Source organism: Nerophis ophidion, linkage group LG01 (genome assembly GCF_033978795.1).
Source record: "Nerophis ophidion isolate RoL-2023_Sa linkage group LG01, RoL_Noph_v1.0, whole genome shotgun sequence".
In the NCBI taxonomy this organism is placed as follows: Eukaryota; Metazoa; Chordata; class Actinopteri; order Syngnathiformes; family Syngnathidae; genus Nerophis; species Nerophis ophidion.
The window spans coordinates 80,484,144-80,505,521 of record NC_084611.1 but is presented as its reverse complement, the minus strand read 5'-3'; the positions used below and the strand labels follow the sequence as shown (position 1 = coordinate 80,505,521).

At 44.3% G+C, this 21,378-nt stretch overlaps 1 protein-coding gene across 10 annotated transcripts in view; it reads right to left on the bottom strand.

The window, feature by feature from the left end:
- The window catches only part of fat1a (FAT atypical cadherin 1a), a 182,572-nt gene extending 167,013 nt beyond the window's left edge, over positions 1-15,559 (bottom strand). For 6 of the 10 annotated variants that reach the window (XR_009808445.1, XR_009808446.1, XM_061912916.1 and 3 more), the window contains exons 1-2: positions 15,365-15,558; positions 10,855-14,139 (exon numbers count right to left, since the gene is read on the bottom strand). Coding sequence is in view for 7 of the 10 variants with exons in the window: in XM_061912916.1 (XP_061768900.1) it covers positions 10,855-14,110 (3,256 nt within the window). In the remaining 3 variants the exon portion in view is untranslated. Of the gene's footprint in view, positions 1-10,854; positions 14,140-15,364 lie in introns of all 10 variants that reach the window. The other 4 variants (XM_061912907.1, XM_061912926.1, XM_061912934.1 and 1 more) reach the window with 2 other exon arrangements.
- Positions 15,560-21,378: the final 5,819 nt, after the last annotated feature.

Genomic DNA, 21,378 nt, shown 5'->3' with positions numbered 1-21,378 from the left:
AGCTGCCTTCTGATGGAGCTCTTTTTGTTATTGACATGTGCTGACCTCAAGCAGGGAAACAGGTAAATGAACAAACCCTTTTCTGTGCACAAAGAAGCTCTTAGTTCCTTAAGGAGCTTTAATGAGAGCCCGCAACACAGCATCCTCACTTTAATGGCCGAAGTGTGGTTTTCGTTTAGCCACCGACAATCAACTTTGTCCCGCACATTCCTGCGTCCGTCTCCAAAGCAACGGCAATCAAGCATGAGCACTGTTTGGATTGGATTCAGGTGCCACTTAGCTGTTTTTTTGCTTTTATCTCAACGCTAACTAAGAGCCAGGGCGAAGCTTTTTCGTTTTTTTTTTGACTCGGGTTTTTCCATTACGGCGACGAGTAAGTTCCGCAGCCACATACGAGGAGGGAAAGGGTACAAAACATCACACATGGGGAAATACAATAGCGTGATTTTTTTGTCAAAGTGTCGCATTCACAAAGAGGGCCTTCACCGCACGGGCTGCAAACAGCGCGGAGCGAAAGGGCAATGCATATATTATCTGACAAGAAAGGCCAATGCATACATTATACAGTCGGCATCTGTTATTTTCACCCAGAAAAAACAATCCACTAGTCACCTTTTTGCAAAAGATAAATCTACATGTTCTGAACATGTTTTCACGAGCGAGTTCTCACCGGCAGGCGCGCTCCATTCTAATCCGGCCATCTAAACCACACATTCCTGGTTATTAAAGATGCACGACTCAATTTTCCTTTGACCTTTCGTGTACTCGTGAATCCAGGGGAAAAAGGTTTAACATTAAATCGGTCTGTGTCTTGAACATGATTGACTTCAATGGTAAGGGCAGTGAGTAGAAACAACAGACACAACAGAAAGTGAAATGTAAATGGGTTATACTTGTATAGCGCTTTCAACCTTCAATGTAGGGTTGGGCGATATATCGATATACTCGATATATCGCGGGTTTGTCTCTGTGCGATATAGAAAATAACTATCGTGATATTCGAGTATACGTTCTTTCGCAGTTGCTGTTAGCTGCGGGCATTACTTTACATGAGTTTCTCACTCTTTGTTGTCTCTCCTTCTCACAGAAACCTACAACAAGCACACCTCCTTACATACATCACATACGTATACGCCCTCGCGGAGCAGAGAGGTAGCGGCATGGGTAAGGTTAGCTGTGGTGCAAGTGGTAATGCGAGAGAAAGAAGGTGCGAATCTGGTAACAAATGAAGGAGTAATTAATTCCCAAGAAAAACAGCACAGGGTCCATCGTCTGGCATTGGTTTGGTTTCAAGCGGGAAGATGTCGATCAGACAACCGTAATTTGTCAAGTGTGGGGCAAAAGCGTTGCTACAAAAAGTAGCATTACTGTTAGTATGTCACTCGCGAGAGCAAGGGTCGGGAACCTTTTTGGCTGAGAGAGCCATGAAAGCCAAATATTTTAAAATGTATTTCCGTGAAAGCCATATCATATTTTTAACACTGAATACAACTAAAAGCATGCATTTTTTAAGTAAGACCAACATTTTTAGAGTATAATAAGTCTGTAATTATTTTTAATGACATTGTTATTTCTTGAACAGGTGCGGTAGAAAACGGATGGATGGATGGATTAAGATGCATGAGAATGTTTTATATTTTGAACGTTATTTTTAACATCGTGATTATCAGCGGAATTATTCATTACTTATCGTGTTAAGCAATGTCAGCTAAGATTTATCTGAGAGACAGATGCAGTCATTAAAAGAGCCACATCTGGCTCTAGAGCCATAGGTTCCCTACCCCTGCGCTAGAGAATGAAGAGTGTTTGAAACTCTGCATGTCAACATCTCCATTGGGTACCACACCAACAAAATGCAGAGGCAACCATTTCCACATCAACACCCTATGAAAAAAATAGTCAACAGGAGGTAACGTCCGCAGGAACCTACCACATAGCGAAGGACATACACTATTTGATTTCCTATTATGCAGCTCATTTTTATTTGACAGTTATTGAAATATCTTGTGTGACATCATGTACAAAAGTGCACGTTATTTATTTTCAACTATCGTAGTGCTATACTGTACAAAAAGTGCACTTTAATTTAGTGTTGTTTTGATATGTCACCTTACTGACATCATGCATAAAAGTGCACTCGTAGCTTATTTTAACATGTCTGACAATCTTGCATTTTCTGTTTTGGAAATAACATCAATGTTTGTGCCACTGCTTAATAACTGTTTAATAAATACAGTTTTGGTCAATTGACTTAGTTGTGATTTCCCTCTCTGCATGAAAGTTTAAAATGAACATATATTAATGCAGTATGAACAAGTTTGAATGAAGACACATAGAATCATCATACTGTTGTGATTATATGCATCAAGTGTTCATTCAAGGTTGAGGCAAAATATCGAGATATATATCGTGACATGCCCTAAAAATATAGAGATATTAAAAAAGGCCATATCGCCCAGCCCTACTTCAAGGTACTCAAAGCCCTTTGACACAATTTCGACATTCACACACTGATAGAGGGAGCTGCCATGCAAGGCCCATACAAAGACCCATTGGACCAAGGGTGAAATGTTTTGCTCAAGAACACAAGGGACATGACGAGGTTGGTAGTAGGTGGGGATTGAACCAGGAACCCTCAGGTTGCTGGCGCGAGTCATTGGCAGTAAAAGTATAATATTTCATGGAAAATTAAGTGTCTTAATTATAAGTTTGTGTGGAAAAAAGCCGATATCAATTTTAACGCCACATTGGTGATTCGTTGTGTGCATTTTCCCCAATGAAAAGTTTAATAGGATTTTTAGGAGTCATTGCACTTTTTTGTAGCGAGGAAAGGTGGTGGTTATCCAATATAAGTGTAGATCGCAATACAGTTTGCTTGAGCGGCACAGTTTAGACCAGTAACTGCCGTTTATGATTGTGTAGTGGCAATAAACAAGCAACACAAACAGTGTTAAGTGCTTTCTTACTTTAATGCCACACCTTTCCTATTGTCTTGTATTAGCAGTAGGGATGTAACGGTATGAACATTTCCTATTATTATTGTGACTAAAATGATCACGGTATTGTTGAATGTGCCCAAAAAGTACTTATACACACACACACACACACACTGAAATCTTTGAAACGAGGATTTATTTTAAAAATTGTACTAAAATAAATTGACACAATATACTTTAATTGGCAGAAAAAATATTAAACATTGTTCTGGCTTCCTTTTGGCCTTATTTTTGGAGTGTTTGAACAGGTTTATCTTTTCCATTTTAAATTGAGCGATCACTGTAAGATAGCACAGTCTGTAGGTTCAATGTACATAATTGAATAGTTTAGTTTTTTTTAGACAACAATGTGTTTGTACAATTTTTTTTGGGGTTATGTTGTTTCTTGATGTTTGTCTCGTATTAGTATTACCATTAAATGAGCAATATCACCGGTCTGTTATCAATAAAATCAAAGTTTTATCAATCACGGTTTTTACAATAATTTTAATTGAAAAAGGTAATACTAATTGTCGGGAGTTCTGCAGCGGTTTATAATGATCTTGTTTATCGTTACATCCCTTAACAGCAGTAAGGTTAGAGTCTGACCTACTCGGAATGGAACGTTTTATTAAAAAATTAGGTTAACCTGATGATGTTTTTTTTCTGTCTGTTACTAAGCAGTTTAGAGCGTAGGGCTATTCGATTTCCACTTACGGAAATGACTGACGGAATTACGGAATTGGCTAATACAAAAAATATTTACTTATAATATCGCCGAGTTGCAGAAATAAGTCACTAAAATTACAGTCCTCATGAGGAGAAAAAATGTTTATCAAATTAGCCCGCCACACTGGCCCCTTCTCAAGCAAGCTCCCTGCCATTTAGACCTCGAGTTGGTGACGTTACAAAAATACTACGTAACTCATCTCTTACTCCAAAGAGCCAAATACTTCCCAAATTACTTCTTCATGTCAGGTGATATGGCTTTTTTTACACAATGTCTGACTACTAGTGGTCAAAAAGACTTATGAAAAGCATAGAAAAACACTGTGCTCGCTAGCTGTCTTTATCGACGCGACCATTGATCCCAGTAATTGTAGCATCCTGAACATCTTCATTCACAGTTTCTAAGGCCCCGTTTATAAGGTTATCCAGGGTAAATCAAACCTAACCTTATCCGTGTCCACACACAACAATGCCAGCGTTTAAGACCCCAGCCTCCCTCCGTCCGCCAGCGCAACGCGACCTAGTACGCATGCGTGGAAATTGCGCACGTCAGTCACCTCCAATGTTGCTTTGTGTGCAAGTTCTCAGATTTAACTTATCTGAACAATATCCAGTGTTGTGGTGTTTCAATTTTCTGGAATCCAGTGTGCTGTGGGGCCCTATTGTAGTGAATCACACCTAATCCATCATAAATCAATCAAATCTTTATGAGAAACGTAAACAATGTGATAAAGAACATTTTACATCAATCAAACTAGGGATCCAGAGGGTGTGTTCCAACTATCGTGGGATCACACTCCTCAGCCTTCCCGGTAAGGTTTATTCAGGTGTACTGGAGAGGAGGCTACGCCGGATAGTCGAACCTCGGATTCAGGAGGAACAGTGTGGTTTTCGTCCTGGTCGTGGAACTGTGGACCAGCTCTATACTCTGGGCAGGGTTCTTGAGGGTGTATGGGAGTTTGCCCAACCAGTCTACATGTGTTTTGTGGACTTGGAGAAGGCATTCGACCGTGTCCCTCGGGAAGTCCTGTGGGGAGTGCTCAGAGAGTATGGGGTATCGGACTGTCTTATTGTCGCGGTCCGCTCCCTGTACGATCAATGTCAGAGCTTGGTCCACATTTCCAGTGAGGGTTGGACTCCGCCAAGGCTGTCCTTTGTCACCGATTCTGTTCATAACTTTTATGGACAGAATTTTTAGGCGCAGTCAAGGCGTTCCGGTTTGGTAACCGCAGGATTAGGTCTCTGCTTTTTGCAGATGATGTGGTCCTGATGGCTTCATCTGACCGGGATCTTCAGCTCTCGCTGGATCGGTTCGCAGCCGAGTGTGAAGCGACCGGAATGAGAATCAGCACCTCCAAGTCCGAGTCCATGGTTCTCGCCCGGAAAAGGGTGGAATGCCATCTCCGGGTTGGGGAGGAGACCCTGCCCCAAGTGGAGGAGTTCAAGTACCTAGGAGTCTTGTTCACGAGTGAGGAAAGAGTGGATCGTGAGATCGACAGGCGGATCGGTGCGGCGTCTTCAGTAATGCGGACGTTGTACCGATCCGTTGTGGTGAAGAAGGAGCTGAGCCGGAAGGCAAAGCTCTCAATTTACCGGTCGATCTACGTTCCCATCCTCACCTATGGTCATGAGCTTTGGGTCATGACCGAAAGGATAAGATCACGGGTACAAGCGGCCGAAATGAGTTTCCTCCGCCGTGTGGCGGGGCTCTCCCTTAGAGATAGGGTGAGAAGCTCTGCCATCCAGGAGGAACTCAAAGTAAAGCCGCTGCTCCTTCACATCGAGAGGAGCCAGATGAGGTGGTTCGGGCATCTGGTCAGGATGCCACCCGAACGCCTCCCTAGGGAGGTGTTTAGGGCACGTCCAACCGGTAGGAGGCCACGGAGAAGACCCAGGACACGTTGGGAAGACTATGTCTCCCGGCTGGCCTGGGAACGCCTAGGGATCCACCGGGGAGAGCTAGACGAAGTGGCTGGGGAGAGGGAAGTCTGGGTTTCCCTGCTTAGGCTGTTTCCCCCGCGACCCGACCTCGGATAAGCGGAAGATGATGGATGGATGGATGGATGGATGGATGGATGGATGGATGTATATATAATTTTTTTATTTTTATTTTTTCCGGCTTTTGACTCGCTCGACCGCTCATAAAAGCAATGGGACTCTGTCTGTGAATGGAGCTTGTAGTTACATGTTGTATAAAAATGTAAATATTATATAAATATGTAAATATTATATAAATATGTATATAAATATGTACATAAAGTGTTGTAATTATATTCCAACTCCGCGTTCTTCTTGGTCATCGCCGCCGCCGCTGCCACCCCCCATCAATAACTGCCCCCCCCGCTGCCCGACCACACCACCACAAATAGATGCCTGACCTGTGGGAAACACTGCACGGCATGTCTGGATGACTCGCCTTTATATTTCTAGTGGTCACCTACGAGTTACGAAACCACTTTATTATGAAGCTGGCTGTGGTGCGTTCTTTCTAATGCCACTTCCTGTGTGGGCGTGGTCTTTCTGGCGTCACTTCCTCTCCAAACTCACTTTGTAAACGATCAATGAGTCCATACAGAGCTAAAAGTCGGCGATTCAAGAAATACACGGCGCACTTATCCGTGTAAAAATTTGTCCCACGAGCGGAACCTTAAACGCTGGTTGAGTGTGACTGAAACAGGGGCTTAGGCTAAAAAATTATTTGTTTAAGGGGTTTAAACAACTTAGTGTAGACATGGCCTAATGCTATAGTCTGACTGATGCATCCTTGTGCATGCTTTATTTTACTGAAAAACATGTGACCTTATAGCACTTATTGGTAAATTATGTTACAGTACTATGCGTTGACTTGAAATCCATCCATCCATCCATTTTCTACCGCTGATTCCTTTTCGGGGTCGCGGGGGGCGCTGGCGCCTATCTCAGCTACAATCGGGCGGAAGGCAGGGTACACCCTGGACAAGTCGCCACCTCATCGCAGGGCCAACACAGATAGACAGACAACATTCACACACTAGGGCCAATTTTTTGTGTTGCCAATCAACCTATCCCCAGGTGCATGTCTTTGGAAGTGGGAGGAAACCGGAGTACCCGGAGGGAACCCACGCATTCACGGGGAGAACATGCAAACTCCACACAGAAAGATCCCAAGCCTGGATTTGAACCCAGGACTGCAGGAACTTCGTATTGTGAGGCAGACGCACTAACCCATCTGCCACCGTGAAGCACTTGAAATACTGGGCCAAATAGCCAAACGATGTATTCTATCAATTAATGTAGGGATTTTTGCATTAAATTCAAGGGCCTGAGCTTTAGGAGCCATTATTGGGTTTTATTTTGTACAAACCACAACTGATAAATAGTAATGGTGGATTATTGGGATGGATGGCATTGTTGTGTGTTAAAAAAACAACAATGTACACCGAACAGAACCAAACCAAAAAACCCTGTCACAAAACTGTAATACGATACGAACCGTTGATTTTGTAAATTGTTCCGCCTCAAAATCCGACACAAGCCATCCATACCCCGCAACTATGACCTTAACTGCTAAACACCAACAAATAAATACTGTCTCTAATAGAACCAAAAAAAAGTTACCAAGACACTTACTGAGATTCAGGAATACCAACAGAAGAAAGTAAAGGTAAGCAGGCCAGAAAAAGCGAAACAATTAAAGTTATCTTAACTATCAGAAAATAAAGTGCTCGATCTGGACTACTACTATTGCAATAGTTCTGGATAAGAATACGCTGAAATGATACTATATTATACTATAGTAGGAACCAGTCCACACAGCAAGACTCCACAGTCTGTAAATCAATAACTCATTTGACACTTGGAGATTTTAGATCAGTGTGGAACAAAAAAAACTGTAAAGTCAATCATCCCATGCGGTCTTGACGAGAAAAACCAGCAGTGGTTTTGAATTACCACGGCCAAGTAAAACCGGAAACAGTCTTCCTTAACTCCTGGATTTAGAAAAACAACAGAAGGTGTGTGGCTCCTGGCGTTTTTTTGTCTCGTCTCTCTTTTTGTGTGCGGCTGTTCTAATTTTGAACCTTCATAAAACATTCTGGTCAACATTCACAAGATGCAGCTGCAGCTCTGCATATAGCACCACTTCTTTTATTTTCCTCGCTAAAGCCGTAATATTGCAAATGCCTTTGCTGGCCAAACAAACCACACCCATCATTTAGTGAAACCCGAGAAGGGACATTACCACCTTGGCTGCCTTTAGACCTTGCATATAATCCATGATAACACAGCCCAATCCTATCAATGTTCCTCCCGATAATCACTTAATATAAGCATTGGGGATTACCAAGTGGATCAAACCATGCTGCATGGATCTGGATTAAGAGTTGAGCAGGAATGCCGGCCATCCAGATAAAAGTCACGCTACATACAATAGAGCAGGGGTCACCTACGCGGTGCCCGCGGGCACCAGGTAGCCCGTAAGGACCAGATGAGTCGCCCGCTGGCCTGTTCTAAAAATAGCTAAAATAGCAGCACTTACCAGTGAGCTGCCTCTATTTTTAAAATTGTATTTATTTACTAGCAAGCTGGCCTCGCTTTGCTCGAGATTTTTAATTCTAAGAGAGACAAAACTCAAATTGAATTTGAAAATCCAAGAAAATATTTTAAAGACTTGGTCTTCACTTGTTTAAATAAATTCATTCATTTTTTTTACTTTGCTTCTTATAACTTTCAGAAAGACAATTTTAGAGAAAAAATACAACCTTAAAAATGATTTTAAGATTTTTAAACACATATACCTTTTTACCTTTTAAATTCCTTCCTCTTCTTTCCTGACAATTTAAATCAATGTTCAAGTATTTTTTCTTTATTGTAAAGAATAATAAATACATTTTAATTTAATTATTAATTTTAGCTTCTGTTTTTTTGACAAAGAATATTTGTGAAATATTTCTTCAAACTTATGATTAAAATAAAATAAAAATATTCTGGCAAATCTAGAAAATCTGTACAATCAAATTTAAATATTATTTCCACGTCTTTAGAATTTATTTTAAAATTTTTGTTCTGGAAAATCTAGAAGAAATAATGATTTGTCTTTGTTAGAAATATAGCTTGGTCCAATTTGTTATATATTCTAACAAAGTGTAGATTGGATTTTAACATATTTAAAACATGTCATCAAAATTCAAAAATTAATCTCAATCAAGAAAAATTACTAATGATGATCCATAAATACTTTTTTAAATTTTTTCAAAAAGATTGGAATTAGCTTGTTTTTCCCTTAATTTTTTTCAGATGAATTTTGAAGAGTCGAAATTGAAGATAAACTATGTTTCAAAATTTAATTGTCTTTTTTTTCGTGTTTTCTCCTCTTTTAAACTGTTCAATAAAGTGTTTTTTTTCATCATTTATTCTCTAAAAAAACCTTCCGTTAGAGGAAAAAAAATGTACGACGAAATGACAGACACAAAATACCCATTTTTTTATATATATAAATAGATTTATTTACTAAAGGTAAATTGAGCAAATTGGCTATTTCTGGCAATTTATTTAAATGTGTATCAAACTGGTACCCCTTCGCATTAATCAGTACCCAAGAAGTAGCTCTTGGTTTCAAAAAGGTTGGTGACCCCTGCAATAGAGTCTAACAGGTAGCATTATCAAGTCCGTAATTAATAAATAAGAAAATGAGTAAATATTATACTGCAGATCAGTAATCAGTCCATTACACACCACATCTGACAAGCATAACCCTCATGAGGGGGGTGTCATCACCTGATGCTAAATATACCAACCACTAAGTGCCAGCAAATCCCCAAAGATTCACAGCAGAAAACACTTCAACATAAATATTTTATATTTAAATCCACCTTAATCTTAAAATGAGTCAACAGACTACGACATGTCTAAATAACTATGAAACGCAGTTGAACTGCAGATTTTTGTTTTATTTTCGCCTACAGTGGAGCAGGGTCACGGTCTGAGACTGCACGTGTGCTGCCAGCCACTGGGGAGCTGCAGTTTATTATCTCTTAGTTGGCAACATCCTGTTGGATTGAAGACAATGTTTCCAGATCCTGACCAGAATCCATTCTTTGACATGTTGAAAATGGGCTTTGGATCATGCTACCGGCATCTTTCCTGCTGTCTTGTAAAATCTTTAAAATGACTATTATTCGAAACTGGCTTTTTTCAAATGATGTTCCAACAGTAATGCGTGTGTCCTTGGAGCCTTCTTCTGAGCGCCAAAAATGAAAAAAATCTCTGATCTCCCTTACTGTCTGTGCTACTTTGAAGAGAAGCGACACTAGAATTCTCGCCTTTTAGGTTGTAGCTTTTTATGACGCCATGAAGAAAAAACCTCCTTCCTCATGGACATGATACCACCTCTGACCTGACCTTAGCTGGATGGGCCCACCCTGTTTATACACACACATCACTTGACAAGAGGGTCAGCTTTGTAAAAAGCAGGCTTGGCTATACCTCTTAACCTGACATGATGCCGTCTCACTAAAAGCATTGTCTGAATTCCAGCATCATGGGTAGATTTTCCACTCTTCCAATACACTACTGAAGACCTCATCACTTTTTTCAAACTGGTGAAAAACACTACAACCTGGGATCTTAAGGACCTTTACAGTACTGTATCGCTACAGTAGGAAGTGGCGACCAGTTAAAACCATAAATGGTCGTCAGCCAAGCCAAGACAATCCCATCAGGTAATGACATTTTGGAGTAGGAACTCCTTGAGACCGAGGCTGCTTATGTTTTCACTATTTTGAGTTAGATGCTAAAATCATTTCTGAGCAGCTAATAAAATAATCATAGAAAGAAATCCAGCCTTCTTAAAAGGCAATCAGACCACAGAGGAGGAGAAACTAAAAGAGGTCAAGCCTGTGAGAGGCATCCTTCCACACTGACTGCTAAGAATGTCCTCTCAGGTCTGAGAAACAGCTGCTCCCCCTGCCCCCAATGTTCCCCCAGAAAAAAAAAACCCAACTTGGAATCAAGTCTGCAGGAATACTCCCTTACCTCATTGTTCCACACGGCTGAATTAACCAAGTTTGTTTCTACAGTTCATTAAACTTTTCTAATGCAAATCACATTAAGCGGAAGGCAGGCTTCACACAGGGGACACACTGGAGGGGGGGGGGGAAAAAAAGCAACTTACCAGTTTCCTCATCAATGCTGAAAATCCCCAGGCCGGAGCCGTCCCGTATGGAGTATCGGATCTCTCCATCTCTGCCTTTGTCCTCGTCTTCGGCTGTAACAGTCATTACAGAAGTCCCCACAATGGCGTCCTCTTTAATAAATCCCTTTTCCACGAACCCCCGGAACGATGGCCTATACAGGTTCTCATTCACGTCCACCACGTCCACCTCGATGAAGCAGGTAGACGACAAGGACATGGGCTTTCCTTTGTCCTTGGCTTTGGCTGTCAGATTGTATACCTGCTTGGTCTCGTAGTCCAGGTTCTGCACGACGCGAACGGCGCCACTCAGTTTATCCACTTCGAAATTCCCGTCCCCGTTATCAATCAAGCTGTATCGCACCTGACTGGATGGTCCAATGTCGGGGTCGTGGGCCTCTAACCACATTATAACAGTACCAATAGGTAGGTCTTCTCTCGCTTTAACGCGATAATTAGGAGGGACAAACTTAGGAGGGTTATCGTTCACGTCTTCCAGTATGATTTTGAGCAGCACGGTGGACACAAGCTGATGCTCATTTACCGCTTGGTCATGTGCCGCAATTTTTAAGACATAGACTGGATGGAGCTCGCGATCCAATGGCTTGGTCACGGTCACTACCCCAGACTCTTTATTGATTGCGAAATGATCCGTGCCCCCCAAGATCGAGTACCTCACGACACCGTTCGGCCCCAGATCCTTGTCCGTGGAATCCACCTGGATAATTTCCGTGCCGACGGGTGTGCTCTCGGTTATTTCAACAGAGTAGGACTCCTGCAAAAACTGAGGGCTATTATCATTAGCATCCAGGATCCTGACATCCAGCAGGCGTGAGGCGGACTTCTGCGGAATGCCAAGGTCATAAACCGTGACGTTGAGTGTGTAATGGTCTTTTGTTTCCCTATCAAGAGGAGAATAAACCAAAAGCCACCCTGTTTCCATTTCCACTAAGAAGCGGCTTTCTGTGTCCCCTCCAGAAATTACATACACAAGTTTCCCATTGAAGCCACTGTCTGCATCGGTGGCGCCTAAATGAGCCACCCGACCCCCCGCGGGAATGTCCTCTCTCACTTCGACAACACTCGGGAAGGATTCGGCAAACTGGGGCGCGTACCGGTTGATTGAGTGTATGTCCATGAAGTTATCATCAGGCTCGGTTTGCGTGTGGATCTTACTGCCTTGGAGCAGCTTTTCTGCCAGCATGGTGGCCACGCCGGTTTCCACGCATTTCACCTGCACGGGTTTGCGTGCCGTGATGACGGTCAGGTTCATGTACATGGGCCGGGTCTCGTGTTCCCCATCGGTCGCTACAATTTGTAAACTATGTAAGGACATTTTTGCAGCCTCGCCGTCACTTAGCGTGTGCTTGAGTGAAAGCACTCCAGAGCTTGGATTCAGATCAAACAGATCCAGATCATTGCCGGCTTTAATGTAGTACCGCACGAGCTGCAGCTCATCAGCGTCGATGGCAGACACCGTGGTGATCTGCTCACCCACGCCATGGTCTCGTGGCACAGTCACTTCACAGTTCACATTCTCAAACAAAGGCTTATTGTCATTCAGGTTGTTTAACGTTATTGTGACGGACGATTCCACTTCTCTCCTGAAGGGGGATCCCCAATCTGAGGCTCTGACTTTGAGGCTGTAAATTCTTGGCATGAGCTCATAATCTAGGAGCTCAGAGGTACTGATGACACCAGAGAAGTAGTCGATGACAAACGGCTGCGGGTTAAGATTGGTAATACTGTAAGTAATGTAGCCATTTTCTCCCCGATCCAGATCGGTGGCTTTGACAGTCACAACACTGGTCCCCATGGGCGAGTTTTCATCAACAGTGGCCTTGTAAGAGGTCTGCTGGAACTCGGGCGCATTGTTATTCACATCAATCACGTCCACAATCACTTTTGTCGACGCTTTTTTGTCACTGGTGATGACTTCCAGCTCAGACCGGATGGCGACGTCCGCATTGATCGGCGCCGCCGTGCTGATTAAGCCGGTATCAGGATTGATGATGAATCTGTCAGATTTGTGTCTAAAAGCATATTTGAGCTGTGAGTACTTGGGTAGTGCAGTTACCATAGCGACGGGTGTATGAAGGGGGGCAAATTCACTCAGGTTTACTCTGTAAACAGACCTTTCGAACACAGGAGGCCCCACTTTAAACTGAGGAGAAGTGACATGTACTAATTTAGCAGATGAAAATTGAGGTGGGCTACCTTTGTCCTTTGCCTGCAAAGTGAGATTGTATCCAAAAGGCTGGCTCTCCCAGTCGACGTCTTTAACTGCTTTTATTTTATACTCCTTGCTCCCGGGGCTGGTTCTTACAGCCCTGAACTGCTGTAGCGGGTCTCCGGCGACTATACTCAGTGACGCTATCTCCCCATTCGGTCCCTGGTCGTTGTCCTCGACCGCGACAATGGCGTAGGTAGGGTCAAGGTCTGCGTCGGAGGGAGCCAAGGTGACTGCTGTGATGACAGGTGCGTTCTCATTGGCCTGCTCCACTCGCACCGTAAGTTTAGCCATGCTGCTGAAGCCGCTGCTGCCGTAAAGTTTCATGCCTCGGTCCACCGCCAGGATCTCCAGCTCGTACAGCTTGGTCTCGGAGTAGTCCAGTTTGCCGGTCAGCGTTACCACGCCACTGGTCGGGTGCACGGCAAACATGTCCGTCCACTCCCGGAAACTGTAGTAGTACTCTCCGTTTGTGCCAATGTCGGCGTCCGTCGCGGTCACTTTGGCCACGCTGGTGCGTATGGCCGTGTTCTCCGGCAGAGAGATGCTGTACGACGTCGGCGAGAAGAGGGGCCTCAGGTCATTGGTGTCGAGCACCTGCACCTTCACTCTGGTGCGGCACTCCATGTCGGTGCTCCTCTCTGACGCTTTCACCGTCAGCACATAGTGGTCTCGAACCTCCCGGTTAAGAATGGCAGTGCTTCCTCCTTTGGTCCGTATCCGCAAAAAGCTAAAATCTCCCAACTGGTAGTCCTCTGCTTTAAATAAGTTCTCATTGTCTCCGGATATGATCTTGTACCGTATCTCCCAGGCGGGGTCCGTGATGTAGATCCCCATCTTTGTGTGACTCTCCAGGTAAGTCTTAGCAGCAGAGTTCTCGGATATTGTGGCATTGTAAACAGGGTGGGTGAACTGCAAGGGAGCAGCCCTCGCTGTCCTTTGGTCGCCAGCGCAGCCGCAGAGGAGCTGCAGGAGGAGCACGGCGAGCAAAAGCGTGCGGTGCCCCATCTTCGTACCTTGATCTTCACTGGAACCACCTGGAAACAAACAGTTAATTAGCTTTCACACGGGTACATTGAAACACCAGAGAACTCCTAATGTCCTTTCCTCTCTGATGTTGACTTCTGAATGTGGCATTTTCCGCAATACATGATCAAATAAGTTCTGTGTGTGTATGTGAACGGAGCATGAACTTCAGTCATCAGATCGAAGCTTGCTCCGCTTCACTGTCTCCCCAATACCGCATGCCAACAGACATAGACTCATTTACTCATTTATGCAAACACTCACTTAATGAGCGCAGACGACAAATCGCCCCATAAACCCCCGTGCGTACACTTTCCAGTCGCAGTTATGCAAATATATGCAGCACCGATGCATATTACATTATTCAGCAGGAATGATATCTACCCCTTCCAATCCGCAATCCATCAATAATGTCATGCAAACGCAAAATCATTCCCTGTGCAGTCATAAAAGTGGTCCCCCCCCCCCCTTCTCCCACATAAAGATATAACTCTGGGGTGGTGAGCCAAACACGAGCGAGCTCCGCCAGCAACAATTACAGTTACAACATTGGAGTCATAAAATGTGCAGATTCATCCGTTTACAGGCACTTTACAGCCTAATCCATGTGTGCATGTGTCCATACAAAAGCCCAACACTAAAATCACATATTATTTGTTGTTGCATTGGAAAAAACCCAGACTATGCTGGGTTATCACATCTTAAATCAATGCCAGAGACTGTCTCACCTTAAATCTCCAAACGACATAGCCTGCAGGTACAAAAGAAGCATCTGCTGCCCGTGGGCGACCATTGTTGAGGGTGAAAAAGCGCCCTCCCCAAAAATAAACTTTTAAGAATCCTTACATGTCTGGGCTTATTTTTTGATGAATCGCACACAAATCCGAATGGTCGTTTAGAATTTTGCTCATTAAGGATGATGGCAAAGTTTGCAGAAAAGAAGTTCGGTGCTTGCAGGCTGTTGGAATTCCCATCCCCCACAACCCTTAACGTCCACGGAGCGAAGAATTCGCTTCAAAAACGCACGGAATAAACCGTTGCCAAAAATACCAGACTTCTTATAAGTTTTGTTTTTTTTTAAATAACAAACTACTACTTTCAGCTGAGGCTCACTTTAAAGCGTGGGGAGTGGATTTCTTTTTTCCGGAGTTGACAAAAGCACAACTTTTTGTCCACTCCAGTGAAGGTCAAAACCGGACAAAATGCGAATAGTTTGCATCAAACAGTGTCACGTACCTTTTTTTGTTTGTTTTAATGATGGTTAATCTCGGAGCTTCGGAGGTTTGGTGTGTACTTTATGTAGTCCAAATGCCGGCATGGTGGTACGTGAGGCTCTCAGCTCGCCGCTCCTCCATCTGGATCCTCCAGGCGGGCAACCTCCTCTCGCCTCGCGGTCTCTCTTTCCCTTTCTCTCCCGCTTCCGCCGCGCGCACTACACTCTCTCGCCCCCCCGTCTCTCTCTCTCTCTTTTTCTTTCCTACTCACACTGTTGGCTATCACTCCGCGCTGCGCACGACTGGAACTACTTTCAAACTGAGAGGCACAAAGTTTTTATTCCCGAAAAGATTTGTCGATCACCATGTCATTTCATCCTGGACAATATCCATGATAAATGTGTGTTTTGTTTTAAATATGTGCTATTTGGATTCACGCAAAAAGAAAAAAAAAAGAAACTTATACTAAGTTGTATATTAAGAAATGTAAGTTTCTCAATACCCGACGTGTTTTTGTGCCCATCCATCCATCCATCCATTTTCTACCGCTTATTCCCTTTTTGGGGTCACGGGGGGCGCTGGCGCCTATCTCAGCTACAATCGGGCGGAAGGCAGGGTACACCCTGGACAAGTCGCCACCTCAACGCAGGGCCAACACAGATAGACAGACAACATTCACACTCACATTCACACACTAGGGCCAATTTAGTGTTGCCAATCAACCTATCCCCAGGTGCATGTCTTTGGAAGTGGGACGAAGCCGGAACCCACGCATTCACGGGGAGAACATCCAAACTCCACACAGAAAGATCCCGAGCCTGGATTTGAACCCAGGACTGCAGGACCTTCGTATTGTGAGGCAGACGCACTAACCCCTCTGCCACCGTGAAGCCCCTTTAAGACATATTTTGAACTTTTCATTAAAAAACTTTCTACCTCTAACAACCAAAAAGTTGTGAACACTATGATGATGTGCTCCAAATTTGGATTATTTACGGAACTTGTGTGAGCCTATGGCTTTACACTTTGTTGCATATATATATATATATATATATATATATATATATATCCATCCATCCATCCATCATCTTCCGCTTATCCGAGGTCGGGTCGCGGGGGCAGCAGCCTAAGCAGGGAAGCCCAGACTTCCCTATCTCCAGCCACTTCGTCTAGCTCTTCCCGGGGGATCCCGAGGCGTTCCCAGGCCAGCCGGGAGACATAGTCTTTCCAACGTGTCCTGGGTCTTCCCCGTGGCCTCCTACCAGCTGGACGTGCCCTAAACACATCCCTAGGGAGGCGTTCGGGTGGCATCCTGACCAGATGCCCGAACCACCTCATCTGGCTCCTCTCGATGTGGAGGAGCAGCGGCTTTACGTTGAGCTCCTCCCGGATGGCAGAGCTTCTCACCCTATCTCTAAGGGAGAGCCCCGCCACCCGGCGGAGGAAACTCATTTCGGCCGCTTGTACCCGTGATCTTATCCTTTCGGTCATGACCCAAAGCTCATGACCATAGGTGAGGATGGGAACGTAGATCGACCGGTAAATTGAGAGCTTTGCCTTCCGGCTCAGCTCCTTCTTCACCACAACGGATCGATACAACGTCCGCATTACTGAAGACGCCGCACCGATCCGCCTGTCGATCTCACGATCCACTCTTCCCCCACTCGTGAACAAGACTCCTAGGTACTTGAACTCCTCCACTTGGGGCAGGGTCTCCTCCCCAACCCGGAGATGGCACTCCACCCTTTTCCGGGCGAGAACCATGGACTCGGACTTGGAGGTGCTGATTCTCATTCCGGTCGCTTCACACTCGGCTGCGAACCGATCCAGTGAGAGCTGAAGATCCCGGCCAGATGAAGCCATCAGGACTACATCATCTGCAAAAAGCAGAGACCTAATCCCGTGGCCACCAAACCGGAACCCCTCAACGCCTTGACTGCGCCTAGAAATTCTGTCCATAAAAGTTATGAACAGAATCGGTGACAAAGGACAGCCTTGGCGGAGTCCAACCTTCACTGGAAACGTGTCCGACTTACTGCCAGCAATGCGGACCAAGCTCTGACACTGATCATACAGGGAGCGGACTGCCACAATAAGACATTCCGATACCCCATACTCTCTGAGCACTCCCCACAGGACTTCCCGAGGGACACGGTCGAATGCCTTCTCCAAGTCCACAAAGCACATGTAGACTGGTTGGGCAAACTCCCATGCACCCTCAAGAACCCTGCCGAGAGTATAGAGCTGGTCCACAGTTCCACGACCAGGACGAAAACCACACTGTTCCTCCTGAATCCGAGGTTCGACTATCCGGCGAAGCCTCCTCTCCAGTACACCTGAATAAACCTTACCGGGAAGGCTGAGGAGTGTGATCCCACGATAGTTGGAACACACCCTCCGGTCCCCCTTCTTAAAGAGAGGGACCACCACCCCGGTCTGCCAATCCAGAGGTACCGCCCCCGATGTCCACGCGATGCTGCAGAGTCTTGTCAACCAAGACAGCCCCACAGCATCCAGAGCCTTAAGGAACTCCGGGCGGATCTCATCCACCCCCGGGGCCTTGCCGCCGAGGAGCTTTTTAACTACCTCAGCGACCTCAGCCCCAGAAATAGGAGAGTCCACTACAGATTCCCCAGGCACCGCTTCCTCAAAGAAAGACGTGTTGGTGGGATTGAGGAGGTCTTCGAAGTATTCCCTCCACCGATCCACAACATCCGCAGTCGAAGTCAGCAGAACACCATCCGCACCATACACGGTGTTGATAGTGCACTGCTTCCCCTTCCTGAGGCGCCGTATGGTGGTCCAGAATCGCTTCGAAGCCGTCCGGAAGTCGTTTTCCATGGCTTCCCCGAACTCTTCCCATGTCCGAGTTTTTGCCTCCGCGACCGCTAAAGCTGCACACCGCTTGGCCCGTCGGTACCCGTCCACTGCCTCCGGAGTCCTATGAGCCAAAAGAACCCGATAGGACTCCTTCTTCAGCTTGACGGCATCCCTCACTGCTGGTGTCCACCAACGGGTTCTGGGATTACCGCCACGACAGGCACCAACAACCTTGCGGCCACAGCTCCAATCAGCCGCCTCGACAATAGAGGTTCGGAACATGGTCCACTCGGACTCAATGTCCCGCACCTCCCTCGTGACATGTTCAAAGTTCTCCCGGAGGTGTGAATTGAAACTCTCTCTGACAGGAGACTCTGCCAGACGTTCCCAGCAGACCCTCACAATGCGCTTGGGCCTGCCAGGTCTGTCCGGCATCCTCCCCCACCATCGCAGCCAACTCACCACCAGGTGGTGATCGGTAGAAAGCTCCGCCCCTCTCTTCACCCGAGTGTCCAAAACATGAGGCCGCAAATCCGATGACACAACTACAAAGTCGATCATGGAACTGCGGCCTAGGGTGTCCTGGTGCCAAGTGCACATATGGACACCCTTATGTTTGAACATGGTGTTTGTTATGGACAATCCGTGACGAGCACAAAAGTCCAATAACAAAACACCACTCGGGTTTAGATCCGGGCAACCATTCTTCCCAATCACGCCTCTCCAGGTTTCACTGTCGTTGCCAACATGAGCGTTGAAGTCTCCCAGTAGGACAAGGGAATCACCCGGAGGAGCACTTTCCAGTACTCCCTCGAGTGTACCCAAAAAGGGTGGGTACTCTGAACTGCTGTTTGGTGCGTAAGCACAAACAACAGTCAGGACCCGTCCCCCCACCCGAAGGCGAAGGGAAGCTACCCTCTCGTCCACTGGGTTGAACTCAAACGTACAGGCTTTGAGCCGGGGGGCAACCAGAATTGCCACCCCAGCCCGTCGCCTCTCACTGCCGGCAACGCCAGAGTGGAAGAGGGTCCAGTCCCTCTCGAGAGAACTGGTTCCAGAGCCCTTGCTGTGCGTCGAGGTGAGTCCGACTATATCCAGCCGGAACTTCTCTACCTCGCGCACTAGCTCAGGCTCCTTCCCCCCCAGTGAGGTGACGTTCCACGTCCCAAGAGCTAGCTTCTGTAGCCGAGGATCGGACCGCCAAGTGCCCTGCCTTCGGCTGCCGCCCAGCTCACAATGCACCCGACCTCTATGGCCCCTCCTATGAGTGGTGAGCCCATTGGAGGGATGACCCACGTTGCCTCTTCGGGCTGTGCCCGGCCGGGCCCCATGGGAACAGGCCCGACCACCAGGCGCTCGCCATCGTGCCCCAACTCCGGGCCTGGCTCCAGAGCGGGGCCCCGGTGACCCACGTCCGGGCGAGGGAAATCTGGGTTCATTTCGTTGTAATTCCATAGAAGTCTTTGAGCTGCTCTTTGTCTGATCACTCACCTAGGACCTGTTTGTCTTGGGAGACCCTACCAGGGGGCATGAAAACCCCCAGACAACATAGCTCCTAGGATCATTGGGACACGCAAACTCCTCTACCACGGTAAGGTAGCAGCTCAGAGAGGAGATATATATATATATATATATATATATATATATAAAATCGATTCGAATACGAATCGCGATTCTCACGTTGTGCGATTCAGAATCGATTCTCATTTTTTTTTAATTCTATTTTTTTATTTCATTTTTTTTTTTTAATCAATCCAACAAAACAATACACAGCAATAACATACCAATGCAATCCAATTCCAAAACCAAACCTGACCCAGCAACAATCAGAACTGCAATAAACAGAGCATTTAAAAAGGAGACACAAACACGACGCAGAACAAACCAAAAGTAGTGAAACAAAAATGAATATTATCAACAACAGTATCAATATTAGTTATAACTTCAGCATAGCAGTGATTAAAAATCCCTTATTGACATTATCATTAGACATTTATAAAAAAAAAAAAAAGAACAATAGTGTCACAGTGGCTTACACTTGCATCACATCTCATAAGCTAGACAACACACTGTGTCCAATATTTTCACAAAGATAAAATAAGTCATATTTTTGGTTCGTTTAATAGTCAAAACAAATTTACATTACTGCAATCAGTTGAAAAAACATTGTCCTTTACAATTATAAAAGCTTTTTTTTTTAAAAAACATCTACTCTGCTAGCATGTCAGCAGACTGGGGAAGATCCTGCTGAAATCCTATGTATTGGATGAATACAGAATCGTTTTGAAACGGAAAAATATCGTTTTTGAATCGAGAATCGCGTTGAATTGAAAAAATCGATATATTATCGAATCGTGACCCCAAGAATCGATATTGAATCGAATCATGGGACACCCAAAGATTCGCATATATATATATATATATGTGTGTGTGTGTATTATTATATGTATAATGTTATTATATTATATAATATTAGGATATATAAATATATATCCTATATTTCTATTTTAGTTGCTTTATTGAGTTTAAAACATGTGTACATGTTTTTATCATCATTATTTATTTACTTATTTGTAAATGTTTCATTTTACGGATAAAGGTTTATTTAAAAAAAAGTTAATAACTATTGAACTTTTCTTTAAAACGCCTTCTACCACTAACAACCAAAAAGCAGCTATATATATGCAGATAAAATATGTATTATATAATATTAGGATATATAAATATATATTCTATATATTATACTATATTATATTATAAATATATATATATTTATTATATAATATAAACAATACATATATATATTAACATATATATATATGTATGTATATATATATATAAATATATATATATAAATATATATATATATATATATTATATAATATTAGGATGTATAAATATATATCCTATAATTCTATTTTAGTTGCTTTATTGAGTTTACAACATGTGTACATGTTTTTATAATTTTTATTAAGGATTTGCTTATTTGTAAATGTTTCATATTATAAATAAAGGTTTATTGAAATAAAAGTTGATAACTATTGTTGTTACAATGTACCACAACGTTTATCGTAAAATTGAGTTTAAAAAGCAAAGTGAAATGCACTACTTGGAAGGTTTAATCGGATAATACATGTTTATTATTAAAAAAGTACCATATTTATATTTTAAACTCTGACGTCACTTCCTGTTCCTCTTCGCCGTTATTTTAGTTTC